General features: G+C 37.3%; 1 protein-coding gene and 1 long non-coding RNA gene across 3 annotated transcripts in view; one reads left to right on the top strand and one right to left on the bottom strand.

The window, feature by feature from the left end:
- The window catches only part of LOC131189096 (uncharacterized), a 29806-nt gene extending 27710 nt beyond the window's left edge, over positions 1-2096 (bottom strand). The window contains exon 1 of the long non-coding RNA XR_009152908.1: positions 1895-2096. This is a non-coding gene — a long non-coding RNA (uncharacterized LOC131189096). The remainder of the gene's footprint in view (positions 1-1894) is intronic.
- Positions 1-19640, top strand: part of SPTBN1 (spectrin beta, non-erythrocytic 1) — a 192886-nt gene that overhangs the window by 82845 nt on the left and 90401 nt on the right. Inside the window, exon 1 of one of the 2 annotated variants that reach the window (XM_058164941.1) lies at positions 2376-2759. The exons of the other annotated variant lie outside the window; for it this stretch is intronic. Within the exon in view, the coding sequence (XP_058020924.1) occupies positions 2651-2759 (109 nt within the window). The 5' untranslated portion in view covers positions 2376-2650. Of the gene's footprint in view, positions 1-2375; positions 2760-19640 lie in introns of those variants that run through there. 2 annotated transcript variants of the gene reach the window in all.

Genomic DNA, 19640 nt, shown 5'->3' with positions numbered 1-19640 from the left:
TGACACACCGTATGAACCTGCCTATTTTCTCAGAAAAAATGCTTATGATTGGCTTTAAGTCAATTGGCTTTAAGCCAATTAAATATGGTACTCCTGATTCCAAGTGCCCAATGTTGCATGCCAATCTGTCAAAGCAGTTACACATTTAATGTATTATTTAAAAATGGTAGCATTGCAGGAAACAAAGACAACATTTTGCATGCATAGGAAAGAGGCTGAGTCTAGGCAACAGTCTTGATTAAAACAAAAGCAATTTGGGTTTGCAAAAAATGAATACTAGTGAAAACAGTACATGCAAAGTTTGTGATAAGAGGCAAATTTAAGCCTGGATATTTGTGCAACAGGAAGTAATCCAAGATAAAATAATTATTGTCTTTAGTTCTAGGATCCAAAATTGGGAATAAATTATCCCAGTTTAGATATCACAAGCACTTCATTACTGATTGAATTCTAATTTACAACTGTGATGTTATTATACTGCATAGAAAAATTTGGCATAAATGTACTGAAATAACATTAAATAAAAGTCTAGTGGTGGAACATATGCACATTATAATAGACATTCAAGATTTAATTTCTTTTATTTTCAACAAATAGACAATAGAATGATGAAAGTCATCTGCCTTTGGAAACACTTATCAATTACAATAGAGAAATGAACTACATAGGCAAATAGCTTAACCCAGTATAAGGAAACATTTAACCTAGTAATGTATAGTAAACTGATCCCATACAAGACAATGTTTCAAAATTATTTCTCATTTGTTATACATCAATCTTGAAAAATCTGGGGGCTGAAGTTCTGATGCAAACCTTGTCTTTATTTTACATGGACTTCAGAAGATACTGCTAGGCCATTGTACGTTGTTTTGGTTTCCCTCCTGTATAATGTAACTAGAGTTCTATTACTGTAAAAGTTTTGATTCTACCTCGTCCATATTTGGCTCTGTCTCTCTCCAATATTGGAACATAAGACATTTTGCCATATTCGTATAGTCTTCAGGGAAGAAAGGTTTCTTCCACTTTTTTTTATAATATCCAAATATATTATTATTCCACCTCCCCATCCCTATCTGCTGGTGGGAAAACTATAAACTGCTGCTATATTCTGCTGTTCAGCCCAGGAATGCATTTTTCCCAATGGCAGTACTTTATTAACCACACACACAAGCAACATAGTTACGAGATAATTTGAAATCTTTACATTCTAATTCTGTAAGATAACTCTTAAACGCTGAAAATGCAGGTTCAAAACACAAATTAATAAAATCAACCCTGCTAATTAGAACATGCATTTAAAAAGAAATAAGAACTTTGACAAGAAATTCCTGCTCTGTATTGACAAATTTTTTAGCTCCTTCCTTCCTTCCCTCCCTCCCTCCACTCTGAATGTATCAGGATTGTCTTTGGCAGTCTGGAATTTTGGAAGTTGCCATCCTGATAAATACACCAGGACAAGCACTATTATATTCCAAATGCATTTTGTCAAAGCTTTGCTTTTCTAATGAAAATGCATGCATGCATTCATGCATGCAACTGCACCAAGATACATCTCCCGTTTCAAATGTCAAAAAATTTAGCATCCTCAATTAAATCAAAGGTACACGTCAAGGTGAAGAAGACTCTTATTCTTCTTTCTCTCAAATGCCACTTAAGTCTTGCAACGTCTACATTTCTAGCAGTTCTTTCTCTTCTCGTGTATGATGCTAAATACTGAACAGCATTCCAAAGAATTAGCTTTTTGTGTTTTATTTCACTTTCCTTCTAGTGCAGGGGAGGAACCGCGTCCTCTTTTCGAAACGATAGTAATCCGAGACTTTTCTGTTACAATAAACTGTTAACAAAAGATGTAATTCCACCAGCGTTGTGTGGGGAGCTACCATTGCCTCTTTACCGTGTACACTTTCATAGGTGATTCATTTTTTCCCCCAAGTCTTCAGATTGGCCAGGAAGGGCATGCTCATTCGATGCTCCTAGCCTCCGGTTTGGACGTGGGAACGTGTCCCTTTTGCAGCGAGGTTTTGGTTTCCAGGAACTTTGTGCCTCCTTAATAATCCCGCCCAGTTCTCCACCCACCGCCTTCAGTCTTTGGTACAGTCTTGGTTTCCTTTCCTCTCTACAATGCTTTATGCTAATACGTGACATCATCACTAAATACACAGTGAGTGGCTACTAGAAATTACAAACGAGCAGGAAGGTCTGAGGTGTGTGAGCTACTGGAAGCGTTAGGCAGGCAGGAGGGAGGAAGGGCCGCCGATGGCTCCATGCTATCTGTACGTTGGCTTTGATTCCGATTTGGAAACTAGGAAGGGGAGACCTGGAATTTTTTGTTTGGCTTTTTTAAAAAATTGTTAATTTCATTAAGGTTGGCAACGAAGTCAGTTTGAAGCCTTAAGATTGCGGGTGGCGAGACTGCAATCTGAACACCGTGCTCGTTTCAAACTGCATGCCTTGATAAACCATCTGCTCGTGGATTACTTTTAATTTGAATGTGATAATTCAAGCTGGACAAATAAAACGTGTTTTTTAAAAAAAAAAACTGGGATCGGCTTAGATTTTGTATTAAAGCATCTACACCCGATTTTTAACAGACACCAAAGCTTATTTATTTGTATGCTGGAATTTTAATATCCTACCACGTCCCTTCTAAATGGAATTACAGAACCCAGCTAGCATGCCCGGATCCATGTCCCCTGGTTACACTGCTTCAGTGCCATATAATTATAATCAATTAGAAGGAAGATTCAAGCAGTTGCAAGGTAAGCGCCATCTCTCTCTCTCTCTCTCTTTCTCTCGTAAGGGGCGTTGCTATGAAATGTAGCTCAATAATACGATGGGGTGATTTTTGATACTCCTTATTATGAAGGCTGATAAAACGGAAGAACCATCGGTTGGAAAATAATAGATATTGGATTGTATTTTTTTTAATTGAAGCTGATTTCCTTGTTTTCCTGTCTTCTGGTATTGTAAGCTGTTCATGGTTCAACCTTCGAAACATGATAAGGGCTAACTCGGACCTTGCCATCTAGAACAATAGGACAAGGGAAATGGGGAAGAGGGAGTGGTCTTTTTGTCTGAATCCCTTCTGGCGATTTACAGCCTTCAGGTACTAATCAGAAGATTCCTCTCTGATTGTGCTTAAATAATATGTACACCTATCAGTATCTATCCTTCCAAGCCCTCAAAATACCATTGGGATCCATTTATGCAGGGTTCCAAGACATCTTCCTACTTGGGTAATCCCATTCTTAGCATTCCATTGATTATGGCAGTCTTCCTCAATCGAATGCCCTCCAGCTCCAGGGCAGCTCCTAAAACTGACCCATTCTGATTAGCAGTATTGGGAGTTGCAGTCAACAATACATCTATTTGGGATTAAAGCTTATATCTTGGAGCCAGACCAGGAAAGGATCTTTCCCAGTGCTCATTATTTTTTTTCCCATTCAAAGTGACACAGTGACAGGAAGAAATTTTGCAGTTCTGGAATGGAATTCTACATGATTGATTAGACCTTGTTTTTGACCATTTTACAGTTGAATCCTTAGTATATTGGAAGCAATGGAGTCTGGTTTCTGTATTAATATGGTAGGGATGGGGGGAGAATTCTAGTTACCAATAAAACCCTTGATGGAATCTCAACTTAATGTAAGATCTGCCTTAGCTCCAAATGACAGTAGCTCCTTCACAGATACACTCATTGTTTCTGGAATCACAAATCTATCCAAGGAAGTCAAAGGTTCAAACCACACAGAATATATTTCTTATTTTTAATCTCTACCATCCCACAGACAGGGAACTGTGGTTTCCTTCAGAAACGGAAAGGAACTAAAAAAAAAAGCCAACTCTGGGTTTGTTATAGAATTACATTGTTATGATTCTATATTGGTATTTGTTTTAGTATTCTTATTCGCTGTATTGAGTTGATCCTTGTGCAAAGGTTTGTAAAAATAACTGCAACGCCAGATGCAAATTGATAAAATTGTTCGAAAGTTAAATATTATAAAAGAAGTGGAGATTGAGATAAATGTAAAAAAGACTGGTTTCAAGTTTTTATGCTGTAGGAATTCGATAAATACAAGTATATCAACAAAATATTGTTTTGTGCTGAGATACATCAATTCAGTTCTTTCCTGTCCCTCATTTTTTATTTTCTCTTTGCTAATTAGTCAATGCTGTATTCTGTGATCATGGAACATAAGCTTTTTAAATTTGTGTCTTAGTTCACCCCATACTCAGTGAGGTTATTTTGAAAATGTGCAATGATGGTGCCTTTTGGCTACCAAAGGATCCCTATATGGAAAATGAGGTGGATTGTTACTATATGGAGGTGCAGCTTGTACTGTATATATGTGTATAGCATTTCCCATGTCATCTCCAAAGCTGCTGAAATTTGTTGCAAAATACTAGATGGTAATATGATTTTCCACAATTTTGAGAAATGAAGCTGATACAGTAAGTAATCTCTACAGACCTTTAAATGTAGCCTCTTTCCCCAACAAAATCAAGTGGAGAAAATGTACCTTCCTTCTCTCCAGTCTCTTCAAAATATTGCTGTCTAGCCAGCAATATAAGCAGCCTTTGGATGTTTTTAAAAAAGCTGCCTGACCCCAGTATAAAACAAGAGTGGTTTTCTATATTTTAATGATATATAGTTTCTTCCAAAGGACTGGCTCCCCCACAACATATTTAGTAATTCAAGAGCAATGAGCTGCATTTCTGCAACATGCTAAGGATGGTCAGTTGTAATCTAGGCTAGTTTGTGACTTAATGCTTTACATAAACCTATTCTACAGTACTAGATTCATTACAGAATCAATGATTCAGTGCATTTGAATGGAACCAGAACATCTTAATTCAGAAATGATATTTAGTATGTTGTGTAAATATTCCAATCGTTAGCGTGTTAGGTGAAAAAAATAGGAGAGAAGTGAAGCAGATTTTCTTCTTTCTCGTAGTTAGGATTCCTGTTTCTGCTTGAAAAATTGAAATACCAAGAAATGACAAGAGTTGAAATAACTGCTTATTAAGATTTGTGGCAATCCCAAGGTCATCCCTCCCCTTTTACTCCCATTCCCCATGCTTTGTAGGAAAAGGCTTCCATTCCAGAACACAACTCAAATTTTGAAAGTTCATCCAATTAGAAAACTATGCAGTCTGTCATATTGAGGCTGTGGGAAGGGGAGGGGAAGGGGGAAGTCTGTTTAGAAAATGAACCACATCCACAACCACAACCACATGGAACTTGTTTTAATTTCTCACTAACTTGTACTATGGCTTTGAACCTGATACTGAAAGGAGTACTGAAATTTTGACATAAATCAGCCTTCCCCAATTACTGCTCTCCAAGAATTTTGGATTTCAGTTCCTTAATATTTGATTAGCTTTGCTGGCCAGAATTGATAGAGATTTGGCTAATCGGGACCAACAGACACAGTGTAAAAAATCTGGTTTAAAAAGTGGTCAGGATATCACTTCCTAAGTGGCCCTAAAATCAGATTTATCTATTTTCAATTATGTTATGGTTCAAGAATGTGTGATTTGTGTTTTTAATAAGGAGTTGGTTACCCATGTATTTAAATTATACTCCTGAGTATCAGTTTATCTAGCAAAATTAAACTGCAAATTCTCTGTAATTCTTGCTTTGTGAAAAGTATTGAAGGTTATTTCATCTGCAAATGCAATACAATTTAGTAGGGAAAAGAAGGGTTAATCATTGTTTCTTCATACTTCAGTGGAGGATTTTGGAATGTGGGGGGAATGGTGCTGAAAGATTATGTTTGGGGTAGGATTTAAATACAGGAAATCTTTGAAGAATGCACATCATACCAAAGGTTAGAATAAATTATAGTATACTTTTGCAAAGTCACTACTGACAACTATCAAGCTTTCCAAAGCCTACAGTACATTGTTTGGAACTTGTTTAATTGGATAAATTGCTCAGAAAGGAGAACACTTCCTCTAGTCATTTATTTTGTATAAAAACGGAAAACTAATATCCTTCAACTGAAAAATGGAAAACTAGTCCTACAGCTAAACTCTATGGTTCTTCATCTATGAACAAATTGATAACTGCATTAAGATCCTAGTTTCTGATTACAAATTTAATTTACAATACTAGATTATACTTTTAAGCTTTAGTTTATGTTCTGCTAATTGTATATAACATTGCTTGAACAAGTTTATTTCATTTATAGCCCTCATATTTATTTTTCTTTAGATTGTTCCAGATTCCAGATTGTTCTCTTATTGTAACAACTATCCTGTCCGTTAGGACAATAATAAAATTATTTTCTCAGCAGCACCATTGAACTTCATGGCTGAATAGGACTGTTCTTAGAGTAGAGCCAGTCAATCAAGGGCTAAATTTTAGCTTCCCAACCGATTATTTAATTATATTTCTGCTGTTGACTCTCTCTGATATCTGATTATAATTAAAGTGAAAAGCAATGATATATTCTTTTTTTTCTTAGATGTACAAAGAATTTGGAAATGAGTATTGCTTGGCTTCCAAACATCTGAAGAACAATTTGTTCCATTAATTTGGACAAGTTGGGGAGAATTAGGAGATGTCTGCCTTTCACAATTTAATGAATTTTGAGCAAAAGAATCCTCTTTAATTTAAATCAGCTGCCCCCAACCTTTTGGGCACCAGGAACCAGTTCTGTGGGGAGAGTTTTTCTATGGACCAGAGAGGGCATGGTTTCATGTGCTGCCTGCATTCCACAGATGGGGCTTTGCTTGTTTGCATGGCCTAGTTTCTGGCATGCCACGACTGGTGCTGGTCCATAGGGGTTGGGGACTCCTGGTTTAAATTCTTATCCTGAACTTTTAGATCTCAGGAAGTGGGAAGATGCTTGCTTTTTTTCTTTTTAAACTCTCAGCCCCACCTGGTGGAAAACCACCTGTATGTTAATGCTCTGGAGCAGCATGAAGGCTAAACTGCTATTAATTTGAACCTTTCCGGGTTTTTTCCCCCCTTATTCCTAGCTAATAGACTAATGTAGGTTGGCAAATAATTTCTGTACTTTACAAAACATTTGTACTAATCTTTGTTAGAAAGCCTATGTTGGACGTGGCAGTGGGGGGATTTCAACTGTATTTTCAAATTCATATATTTCTATGAATATGTTATGTTGAGGGAATGACTACCCCAACACACTACATACTAACTGTTTCTATCTGAAGGAAGAGTTGAAACCCTCCCCCTCTCCATCAACTTAATTTTGTGCATAAGTTCAAAAATGTGTTTTGAAAACTCATCCCAACTTGTACCCCAGATCTCCCAGGTTCTGAAGGCTGTTGTTTTCTTAAGTGAATCCATTCACTTAAATACATTCTGCTAATTTTAACGTTTGATGGCCCTGAAAAAAGGCAACCTCTATCAAGTAATTATAAGACATGTCTTAGCTGCTAGTTGTTTCCTTAGCAACTCCAGTTCTTAGCAGAAAGCTCCAATTAACTCCCTACCAAACACTCACTAACCTTTATTGTGAAGTGAAGATAAAATAACAAACTCTTTGAATTACCAAAACTTGAATATGAATCTTACTTTTATTCACACAATCCTATTTATATTGATTTTGCAGCCCTAAGAAAGCTTTTTAAAATGGATTGCATAAAAGAACCTAACAAAACATAAAATAACCGACTCCCCATACTAAAACGTTAGACGCACCCTATAAATGTTGATGTCTGCATCATATTTCATAATATTTTGTGGAAAGCATTGAATTTGAAACTGTTTTGAGAGCATATGTATAATACAGCTTAAAGTATATTATTTGTTTCTCAATAGCAATGTTTTGCAATATCATGTGCAGTCAAGAGGAATTTTCCTAGCAATGTGAAGGCAGTATATAGTCTCATGATATTCTTCAGTTGAGATAGATGCATACTGTGTACTCAGGAAGCACATGATTTGTTAAAATTGCTTTAAAACGCAGTTCCTTTTAAAAAAATCTTCAATATGGTCAAGTTGTTTTCTTCACACCAGTACTTTTTCAATGGCCCTATATACAGTACTTTCTTTTCCTAGTTGCAAAGATTTTAGTTTTCATTTCTGTCTCTTTCCTCCCCTATAAACATTTTTATTCTCTGGGGCTTTCTTGGAGGAGATCATTTGACATTTATTTGAAAATCTATTTGCCATAATCTTGGTTTGGTTGAAGATGAGTAGAGATTGGGAGTTTTTTTGAAATGTGATATATTCCATGAAAAGTCAATATCCATAGTTACTCTCGGTGATAAGTGTTTTTTCAGTAATACATTTACATAAACATATTATATTCAGTAGTTCATTTAAGAAAAAAATTAATTTATTAATGAAAATAAATTGGTGAACACCAAATTCTGATTTTGAGTTATAGTTTAGGGTCCCTTTTTCCATTTTTGGTTTTTTAGTTCCACAGATATGGAAAGGACCGTGTTTAGAAGGTTCAGGAGGTCTGCTTGACAAAATGTTGACAACATTGGTATTGGTATTATGAGATGCTATTATGAGGTGCTTTACAATATTGACACAGCAACTCATTTAAAGAAAACACGTTTGAAAGAAAGATATTTGCTGCAGGAATCTAATTTGGGGATTTTATTCTGAGAAAATGATGTAGTCCATTTACATGTACCGTATTTTTTGGAGTATAAGACACACTCCACCCCAAAAGAGGCTGAAAATTTGGGTGGTCTTATACTCAGAATGTAGCTTTTTGGAAGCTTTTTTTCAGCCCTCATGAGGTGCTAGTAAGTGAAGCGATCTTCAGCCGGTCGCCTGCTTTTCTCATTGCTGCTCCGATTATCAGCTGTGCTTTAGAAGCTGTTTTTTATCCCCAACCCGCATGCACTTAAAACTAACGAACTAATGTGCTGAAGCTGACCAGACTAAGGACGCTAGCCAGATGAATACCTGGTAGACAGAATTCCCTCCCCAAAAACTAAGGTGGATCTTATACTCCAGTGCGTCTTACACTCTTAAAAATACTGTAGTCTTCAATTTATGACCATAATTAAGTCCAAAATTTCTGTTGTTAGGTGAGAAATTAGTTTGCAGCATTTTATGATTTTGCTTCCCACAGTTGTTAAGTGAATCACTGCAGTTGATACGTTGCTAACGTGGTTGTTAAGTGAATCTGGCTTCCTAATTGATTTTTGCTTGTCAGAAGGTTGCAAAAGGTGATCTCATGTCCGCCGGACACAGCAATGGTCATAAGTCTGGACCAGTTGCCAAGCATCTGAATTTTGATCACATGATCATGGGGCTGCTGCCAAGGTTGTAAGTGCCCAAAATGGTCATAAGTCACTTTTTTCAGTGCATTGTAATTGAACAATCACTAAATGAACTATTGTAAGTCGAGGATTGTATATTGTATGAGCATCAGAGCTCATAATTACATCTAATTTTGAAAGCGGAACTCATTGGTTTTCCTTTATTTCAAATGGGTGAAAAAAGGCAAATGGTGTCTCAAGTTGAGCATCATACTGCCTCTTATTGGCTTCATAGCAACATCCGACTGCCGTAGGAAGAAGTATAAGTACAAAGTGATCTTGAACTGCCTTAGGAGCCTAAAATATTTTAGTGGAAATGATGTCTCGTATCTTACATTTTGACTAAAGTACTTCAGAATTTGAATTCTTCCAGATCACCTCTTGGGTACTAAACAGAGGTGGGTTTCAGCAGGTTCTGACCAGTTTTGGAGAACCGGTAGCAGAAATTTTGAGTAGTTCAGAGAACCAGTAGTAAAAATTCTGACTGGCCCCACCCCCATCTATTCTCTGCCTCCCAAGTCCTAGCTGATCGGGAGAAATGGGGATTTTGCAGTAACCTTCCCCTGGATTGGGGAGGGAATGTAGATTTTTCAGTATCCTTCCCCTGGAGTGGGGTGGGAATGGAGATTTTACACTATCCTTTTCCTGCCATTCCCACCAAGTCACGCCCACCAAGCCATGCCAGGCCCACCAAGCCACACCCACAGAACCGGTAGTAAAAAATTTTGAATCCCACCACTGGTACTAAGACCTTTATGGGGAGTCCTTAAGCGATCAGATTCCTTGGTTCTGCAGCTGTGCCTACCTTTAGAACAGGGGAACCCCAATCCTGTCAGAATGCCCCTAATCTGGTTGGTTTTTCCAGAATGTACTAGAGCTTTTAAGGTCAAATTTTCAGCAAGAAGTAGCTGCTTGGAAGTTTCAGAAAAACAGTAAAATTTTGTTTCTGTTTTGTAAAAGAAACACAGTTCCACAAAGCACAGTAATTGTCTGTTGAAATTCTCTGAATTATTGGTTTGTTGCTTCATCTAAATTTTTAACATGTTTTATTTCACGTTAACCACCTTTTGATACTATACCGTGTTGTGAAGTTGCTTAAATGTTTCTTGGCAAAAAGAAAAAAGACTATAATAAAGAAATGGGACGAGCTACAGGACCTATTCCAGTTCAATATTCCAAGCATTCCCTTCCATTTCTCTACTCCATTTTTAATCGGTTTCCTCACACCAGCATTTGTTTGCCAGCCAGTGTCCTCACAAGTTCATGGTTTGTTTTGGCCTCTTGCCTGTTCCTTTTCCAAGTTCCAAAAAATTGTTGTTCTACTTCGTTACTTCAGAAGGGCCATAGGTTTCCTAGAACTTTTAACTGACTTTTTTTTTTTAATGCTAGCATGGGAACATAAGGACTAACACTTGGGAATATACAACTATAAATAAATAATTAAGTAATTCTGTTTTCAAAGAAACAGAACATATTCACCTTGATGAATATTTTGAAAAAGATTTGCACAGTCTGACACACACAGTAATAGTTTTTGGTGGACTGAGATGAAGCATACAATTATTTTACAAATGCTTGTGGCACATTATAGGTTGTGGAACATTTAAGATATGGAGTTCTATAAAGATCTTCCCTAAGTTAGAAGGAGATCAGTCTTGTTGTAAACACACATTTACAGAAACAGCACATATGTAACTTCTTAGCAGTCCAAATATATGAAACATTTCCATATAACCTCCATTTATGGATAATTTGCTCTGCAAAAACTGGCTGAAAGCTGGCTATTATTCTCTACCAAGTTTTCCAACATTATCCTTACAAATGTATTCCAGCACAATTCCCATGCTGTCCATGAATAATGGAAGTTATAGTTTATCACTTCTAAAGCACAGCACACACAGGATTGGTCTACACCTGGTGTAGCATATTATGAAAGTATTACAAAAAAGTGTTAGTATCTATAACATTTAAAGCTATGTGCATCTTTCAGTCAACCTGTTTTTTTAATAGCATTCCAAACCTTTCAGTAGCTTTGCACAAATAATGTTGAAAGGTTTATCTTATATGTGTGTATATCATTTTTATTATTAACCATTGTTTAATCCTGGGATTTATATCCTGATCACCTTTAAAAAATATCCTTATTGAAAATACTGTATTGAAATATCCTTATTGAAAATACTGAAGAGGTGTTACGAAACAAAAAAATGTTTTTACAGAAAAAAATGGATTTACAGAAATTCCTTCCTTTCTATCTAGTTTGCTTTTTTTGACATTGGCCAGTTTATTAGATTTACTTGTGTATTTCTTTGCCCAGATACTGTGGCCTGAATCTGCAAATGTATTCATGGTATACCTTTGTCCTGCTGTTGCCCTCAGCCAAATCTGAACAAGATTCTGGCATAGGTATTTAATTACTGTACTTCCTTCAAAAGCCTTTTGTTTCCATCTCCATCACCCTTTGGTTCCCATTTAAAATTGAATTGGAAAGGATTAAATGTCTGTTATTCAGTTTCAGCATAGGATGTTAACACAGTTATAGCAAAATAAAGGAGCCCAGTCATCTAATATTGCTCTAAAAAGTTGGCTTAAAAAGAATAGGAGCATCTCTGCCTATCTCTAACCCTTCCCTCCTTAAAGCATACAAAACAGTTAAAATAATGTTTTTGCTCCTAATGTAACTAGACTGTATCAGAAAATCCCACTGTGCTGAATAAAGGGGAAATTAAAGCTATTTACTAGAGTAAATTCATTTCAGATAGCTTTTCCTTTATATGAAAACATTAACATAATTATTTCCGAATTTTGATTTTTATGATTCAATAGAAAAGGTGTAGCTTAGCAGGAGAGAGTTTTGTGCAAAAGATCTGAGGTTCAGTATCTCCTGGAAGAGTTGGAAAACACTATGGTCTTAAATCCTGGACATTCACTGTAGAAATCCCAGAGTTCTGACCAGAATCATTCTTATAAAGGTACCAGTTTCCTCTTATATCCTCACTACTACAAGTTGTATCACAGATAAGTACTATACACTTGTCCCTTGATCTTAACTGAAGTCTTTGCAATGGCTGTAATCCTCTTTTTCTTGCGGCTGATTTTTGGTGGTATCCATCACTGCTTTTGCCATATTTCCCAATGATATTTTCTGACTTCATCCTGAGGGCATCACCCCATCTTTCATAGATTCAGTTATTAACAATTGGCTGTCATGTTGTCAATCATGAAGAGGAGAAGGAAAGCTGCTTTTGATAATTCTGTCACCATTTCAGTTATTTCCAGACCTCTTTTCCCTCCCCCCTCCCGCCCCAGCACGGAAGGGAGGGAGGGAAGAAGAAAGTAGTGGTAATGGCCACCTAGTGCTTGTGCTAGGTGATGTGTCTTCTCAATGTTACTTTCAACTCAAAAGCTACAAAGTTTGCTATTATTTAGGGCAGTGTTGGCTAACCTTTTTTGCCCTTGCGTGCCAGGAGGGGAGGCTGGGGGGAGTCACGTGGATGCGTGCCCACACCCATAATTCTATGCACCTTGCACACGCGCCTCCCCACTCCCCGCTCCTACCACGCGATGGCCCAGTAGGCCCGTTTTTCTCTCACTTGGCTCCAGAGCTTCTCTATAAGTCTTGGAAGAGGAAAACTGCCTCCCCCCCACCGAAGGTCCTCCGGAGGCCAGAAACGGCTCGTTTACCAACTTCCGATTGGACAGGAAGTGACATTTTTTGCTGTCCTCAGCCTCCAGAGACTCCTAGAGAGGCTCTGGAGCCATGTGAGAGAGAAAAATGGGCCTTCACCACCACCATCCAGACCCTCTAGAGAAAGGAAACAGCCTGTTTCCCTACTTCTGGTGGGCCCAGAAGGCCTGAAAATCAGCTGGAGGATCTGAGCTCGTGTGCCCACTGATATGGCTACACGTGCCACCTGTGGCACACGTGCCATAGGTTCGCCCTCATGGATTTAGGGAATCCTGCCATAAGTGCCGTAATTTCTCATTTCTAGTGCCATTGGTGAGGAAGAGTGATATGCCCTAGAAATGTCCACTTTCTTTCAACTGAGCAAATAAAAACAAAGAAAGGACATAAAATGGGGTAAGAGAAAAAAGCAAAGACAAAACCCCCCAGCTTTCTCCATCATTGGAAGCTGATAGAAGGAGCTTCTCCAAAAAGTTGCAGAGAGCTGTATGATTTCATCTGTAAAAATCCAGATAGACCTCTACTTGGGATCAAGGAGTTAGTTAACTTGTTTTGATTTATCAAAAACAATAACAATAAACAGAAAAAGCCAGAAAGATAAAAAATGAGGACCTCCCCCAACATTATATATATATAACACCCCTGTTTTTAAATATGTTGCAATATACTTTTTTTCTTACAACAGTAGCTTGTTCAGAGGCACACTGTGAACGCACACTATCAGTTCAACTGTAAATGAGTTTTCCAGTATTGCAAAATAATATTTGCTGTACCTCATGCTCGGTATCGCGTTATATCAGTATGTTTGGGTTTACTGATCTCTGTTCTGCCGCCTTCCATGTCTGGACTTTTGCACCCCACAACTGTAACTCCAAGCTTCTGTGTTACGGAGGCAAAGGAAATACATTTGTAACACGTTACAAATTAAAGATGAAATCAAACTGAAATAAAGGATATTAATGTAAAAATCACATATAACATAAAATGCTACAATGATGAGAAAATGGTATTAAATTTGATGAAAAAGATGTGGTCATTTTGGTACTGGTATATTAGCATCCCTTTTATTGGAGCTACTTCGAGGAGGAAAGGAAAGGAAACATTGGTGAATTAAAATTAGAATAAAGAGGAGAAAATAATGTAACCCTTTAACTTTTCATCATGGTTATCATGACACACAGAGTTAAAAACTGGCACATCCTCCACCATAGTCTTCCTAGTCCCATACAGGTACTCCATTTTTTTTTTAAAAGGGGTTTCAAGATACTGTAAATTATAATTTTAAAACTGATAGTACGTTCATTGGAGCAGAACCGGAATCTTTTTTTTTTTATTGAAAAAGTTTTTACAAAAAAAAAGCTTCCCCCCCCATTCCCCCCCCCCCGACGTCCCGGAACAAACACAAGGTATAGTTAAAAATAAAACAAACATATGTTAAAAAAATTTCCTCCTAACTCAAATATACTCCTGCATTTCTCATCAAATCCTAACCTCCCCCAATGCAATCAGAAATAATACATCCTAATCATTCAAAGGCAGTCTGCTATCTCTTCATCTGATATCTGTTTTGAATATAGTCAATCCATTTTTTCCATTCATTTAAGTATCTTTCTTGCATATTGTCTTTCAAAAAGGCTGAGATTTTTGCCATCTCAGCCAAATTGGCAACTTTCAATATCCATTCTTCTATTGTAGGTAATTCTTTTTTCTTCCAGTACTGTCCTATCAGATCCAGAATCTTTTAAATAGTCCACTGACAACTTTAGTTAAGAATTGATTATAAAAGTAAACTGGTTGCAGAGTGCCTTTGCATTGAGACAAAGATCAAGGTATTTTGACAGGTTCAAAGCAAATAATTTTAAACTAAACGACAAATCTCATTTTCTTCCTAGTAGAAAAATACTCATATTGATTAATGAGTTTTTAAAGCTTAACTATTTATCTGAAGCCCTTTCATGTCAATAGGAGTTTGAGATGCTAAGATTTCTTGGCAAGTGTACAGGCAGGTTTGAATTTGAAAACGGAAAACAGTAACAACAACAATAATCAGCAGCATCATAGAAGCTTGCTTGCTTGCAAATTAAATAATTGCTTTTTAATTCTACAGTTGCCTACTCAAGCCAAGTCCTCAACACTTTGTTGGAGGCAGGCAAGGGTGGAGCTGTGGAATTCTCGAGATGTGGTTCCAGAGGGCAAGTGCAGGGACTGAGGTTTACACTGTTGTTATTCCACTGAGCATGAACTTCTGTTAATAGACCTCTCTGTAACCAATAAGGGCAAAAATAGCAGACAACTTTATATTGTATTAAATCAAAATGTGTACGTGCTCATTCATGAATGAGCAGCAGATTCTTCACAAATTCTCTTTGTTGGTGCTTCTTTTTTTCCTGTTCAATCATGTACGATTCTTGGATAATTCCCTGCAGTTTTTCTTGGCAAGATTTTTTTAGAAGTGGTTTGCCTCCTTCTCAGGGCTGAGAGAAAATGACTGGCCCAAGTCATCCAGCAGCCTTAATACCCAAGGCGGAACTGGAAATCAGAGTCACCTTTGGCATGATGTTTTAACCACTCACCAAACTTTCTCTCTCTTCTTATCAAACAAATTTTCTCATCAAACAAACTCTTTCTCTACAAGAGCATATAAACAAATCATGGAACTCTGTCTTTGGTTTGATTCCTGGTTTGTTTTTAAGCCTGATCTCCAAATAAGGAGCTCTGTCTAGTTTTCTTAATGAGCCAAGAGCCTGTATTAATTTTTCTCATACTGATTTGTTTGGGGATACAAACCCTAGATGGGCATGATATAAATCAAAACATAGAAGGAGCTTGTATGGTTTGTTTTGTTCCTGGCTTTGGTGGGAGGAGTCGGATGAAACAGATTTAGCAACATGCCTTAGCACAATACTCACATACAATCAAGCCAAAATGTTGAGAGCAAATGTGATCTGATGACTTTGGAGATGCAGAAAGATCAGCAGTGTGAAATAGATATGGCCAAATGAAAAGTGGGATAGAGAAGAAATTCAGTTTGTAATTTATTCCCAGTTGAAAATTGTAGCTACAAAATAGAATAGGAACATGCTATGCTACATTGTTAAGCTCCCACTTGTCCCTCCCTCGCTTGTAACATTTTGCTTTTAGTCTTAATTAAGCTCAAGAATCATATCCTTGAGTTTAAGAATTCCTACTTTTACAGTAGGCCTGGATCCAACTCTGATACTAAAGCAGTTTGTGCCAGGTGAAAACGACGATTCTGTATTGGTTAAATGTAAAGTGGAGGATGAGGATAATTCCAGGTAGGGAAGACACGGAAGTGAAGTGAAACCAGGAAGAAAAATACAAAGAATGTGTGTTTAAATGAGGAAGCAACATTAAACAATGCACTAGGGAAACCTAAAAATCTATGGTAAAACATCACAAACAATAAACTAGTTTATTAACTCCAAAAGATAACCTGGATCTCAAAAGGAGAAAAATTATATTCCTGTTCAAGGATACATATTAAATCAAGGTTGATGTTGGCCAGTAGTGAGCAGAATAAGAAACAGGTATTTGTGTAGTAGCTGAGTCTTTTTTCATTGCACAACTGTCAAAGTGTCGGAAAAAAGCATTACAGTATTCATCAACACAAGATGCAGGCCTTGATTTGGATGTTGGGTAAGGCTCACTCACAGATACTGCTTACCTGAGCAGCAGGTGCTTTGTGCCCAGTGTGTGTTGTTTGTTATCTGTGTCCATATTTAAACAACTGAGTATTTGATATTGGCTGTTCTGTTTATATGCATAAGAGAAAGGGAGAAGTCAAAAGCTGTGAGTGTTTGTGCTGCTCTGTGCAAAGGTTGATCTATAGTGTAATGCATCCATTGTCTCTGACCTCTGGATATATGAATGGGACTTACTGGAACTGTAAACTATATTCTGGAGGGCGTAACATGGATTACCGTATATACTCGAGTATAAGCCGAGTTTTTCAGCACGTTTTTTGTGCTGAAAAACGTCCCCTCGGCTTATACTCGAGTATATACGGCTTATACTCGAGGTTTTTTTTTTTCTTCTTTTTTTCACATTATACCGGATGGTGCAAACTTGGCGGGCTTTTGCATTAGCGCGGGGAAGCCCTGCCGGTGCAGTGAGAGGGCGGGGCGGGGGAGCCGCCAGCCTTCTCGGCTGAGGGAGGGAGGCTTTCCCTGACCGGTAGCTGCCTCATTTCCCTCCCTCGGCTTATACTCGAGTCCCCAGTTTACCCCAGTTTTTTGGGGTAAAATTGGGGACCTCGGCTTATACTCGGATCGGCTTATATTCGAGTATATACGGTACTTCTGTTGTATAGCCTGCAGTCTTTGATGTAACCCAGATGTGTCAATGGGCCCAGCTTGTGTGAGCATCTTACACAGGGCCAATGATTTCTTGATATGCTGATCTTATTAACTCTTGCTTTCTGTAGAATTAGACACAAAAAGATGGAGATAAATTAGTGCATATATTTTGCTGTGCTTACCTCCCTAACTTTTATAAAAGTTCAGAAGTAACATTCATTTAGAAACATTTTTGGCTGGTCTTCTGGAGTCCTTGGAAAATTAAAAAGACCTATTAACATTCACTAAAATTGAAAATACTTTGAACACTCTAAAACATGGTTGCATTTATAACAGAGAAAATGCATGAGAAATGCCCATGGTGGTATGAGCAGCATTCCACACCACCTGCACTGCTACCACTTTAACCCATACAGAAGACACCCATACAGAAGATCAAAGCAAAGCTGACATGACACAATTGACATGAACATGAAGATTATCCAGTTGGGCCCAATTGCTGTGTTTGACTTCATGGAATGGCATTTGTTGACCTAAAAAATGAACCATGGACCTGCGAGAAAAAGTTGGGGAGAAGATTATAAGATATCTATAAATCAAGAAGTATTTTAGAAATATTATCACTTCTGCCAAAAAAGACAATGCAAAATGCTCTTTTTTCCCCTTGTTGTCGTATGTGGAAGATTATTGCTCATGCTTCTGATTTTTGAAGTAGAAACTGAAGTCATAATAGTGGACAAAACCTATGCTAGCACAAAGGGCCTTGTCCAGTCCCCAACATAAGGATAGCCCCAAGTTGAGAGCATTCTTTATGAAAGAAAATTACTGTAGCTAAAGTAATACTAAACAGTCTCCCTCTACAAACACTCTGAATACACTACTGTTCTCCCTCACTCTTAAAAGAGATTTTTAAAAAAGATAATGCTGAATTAAAAGTCTTCAAGGTATTTTACAATAAGCATATAGTGGATGTGGCATGTGAGAGGTCTTGCAATACTACTAGCATTACTGCAAAAATAAAATTACAATAAAACTTTGAAATGATGCAATTAGGAATGAAATTGAGCTTTTATTCATCAACAACTATGGTACTTTTTCTGCTGTACATACATGAATAATGTCCTTTGGTGAATTAAATCTCATGGCCTTCTCCTAGTGGTGGACCACAATAGCCATTAAACAACAAATCATTGTGATAGAACATCAAAAAAATACATGAAGGTACTTGGTTTATTAGGGTCAAATTCTTAGTGGCTCCTGCAGGATTCCTCTCACAGAAACATCAAGCCACAGAAATGTTTTTACCCTGGAAAGTGGCCAAGGACTACCCTCTGTTGTATTGGAGGACGAGTATAAAAAGGATCCAATGCCTAAAAGGTTTTATCCTCATGACATGGGAGAAATAGAAACTCAGGAATGTCATCCTAAATTGTCTGCTCTATATGGTCTAAACTTATTTTTGCCTTGATTGGAGATACCTTCATACACCAGACTCAGCCTAGGTTCAATTTGTATTAGAGGTTGATCATTCCTGGGGTTGCAGGGTTCCCATAGCTGCTTGCAAAATTCAGCAAACATATACTGAATGTAACACTACTTAAATGTATTGATTTGATGCTTACTTCTTTCTTACGTTACTATAGTAATTTTAGTTTCATTCCTTTTTTACTGTTACAGATTATCCATTTCTGGATGTTTTCTATTATTTGTGTTTAAGTCCATGATTAACATATAGGCCTGCATTTTTAGCACCATTTAACTCCAACTTAGGTCCGTTGTTTTTATTGTTCTATTGATACTATTATAAGACCATAATAAAGTCTTTTGTCTGTTAATGTAGCATTGAGTGCGGCCACATGTAACAACAACATAACAGCTGCCCAGAGTCATGTTATTGGTGAGAGGAGTTGCACATAAATTTAATATAAATAAGCAAGCAAGAAAGCTGTACTGATTCTCTCATGAAAAACAGGATGAAAAAGCTGAATTTCTCTTTCTAGTCTTCTTCTCATCTCTATCCTAGTTAAACTATTTCTTAATCTGCTTGATCCAACAACTGTATCATAAATTGCTGGAACTGTAACTGCTCCATGTGATGAAGCACTGAACTGCAAGTGACAACTTCTCACTGAATTTCTTCCAAACTTGTCCTGACTTGGAATCAAGGTCATCATTGGATTCTTCTTGTGGGCATGAAGAAGTACACAAAACCTTTCTTGTATAACAAGTATGCAACTATTATTATGTTTGGATTCCGACTTGTTCTTAGCCCTCCTCTTGGTTTTTCCTATTCCAAGATTCCCAAATTACTCCAGGCTATATTTAGTCCTGTAAAACTAAGTATTGCCCTCCCAGTATGCTAACTCACAGTTTAAGCA

Source organism: Ahaetulla prasina, chromosome 1, assembly GCF_028640845.1.
Source record: "Ahaetulla prasina isolate Xishuangbanna chromosome 1, ASM2864084v1, whole genome shotgun sequence".
Taxonomy (NCBI): domain Eukaryota; kingdom Metazoa; phylum Chordata; class Lepidosauria; order Squamata; family Colubridae; genus Ahaetulla; species Ahaetulla prasina.
The sequence above is the reverse complement of the archived record's forward strand: the minus strand, read 5'-3'. Positions and strand labels throughout refer to the sequence as shown.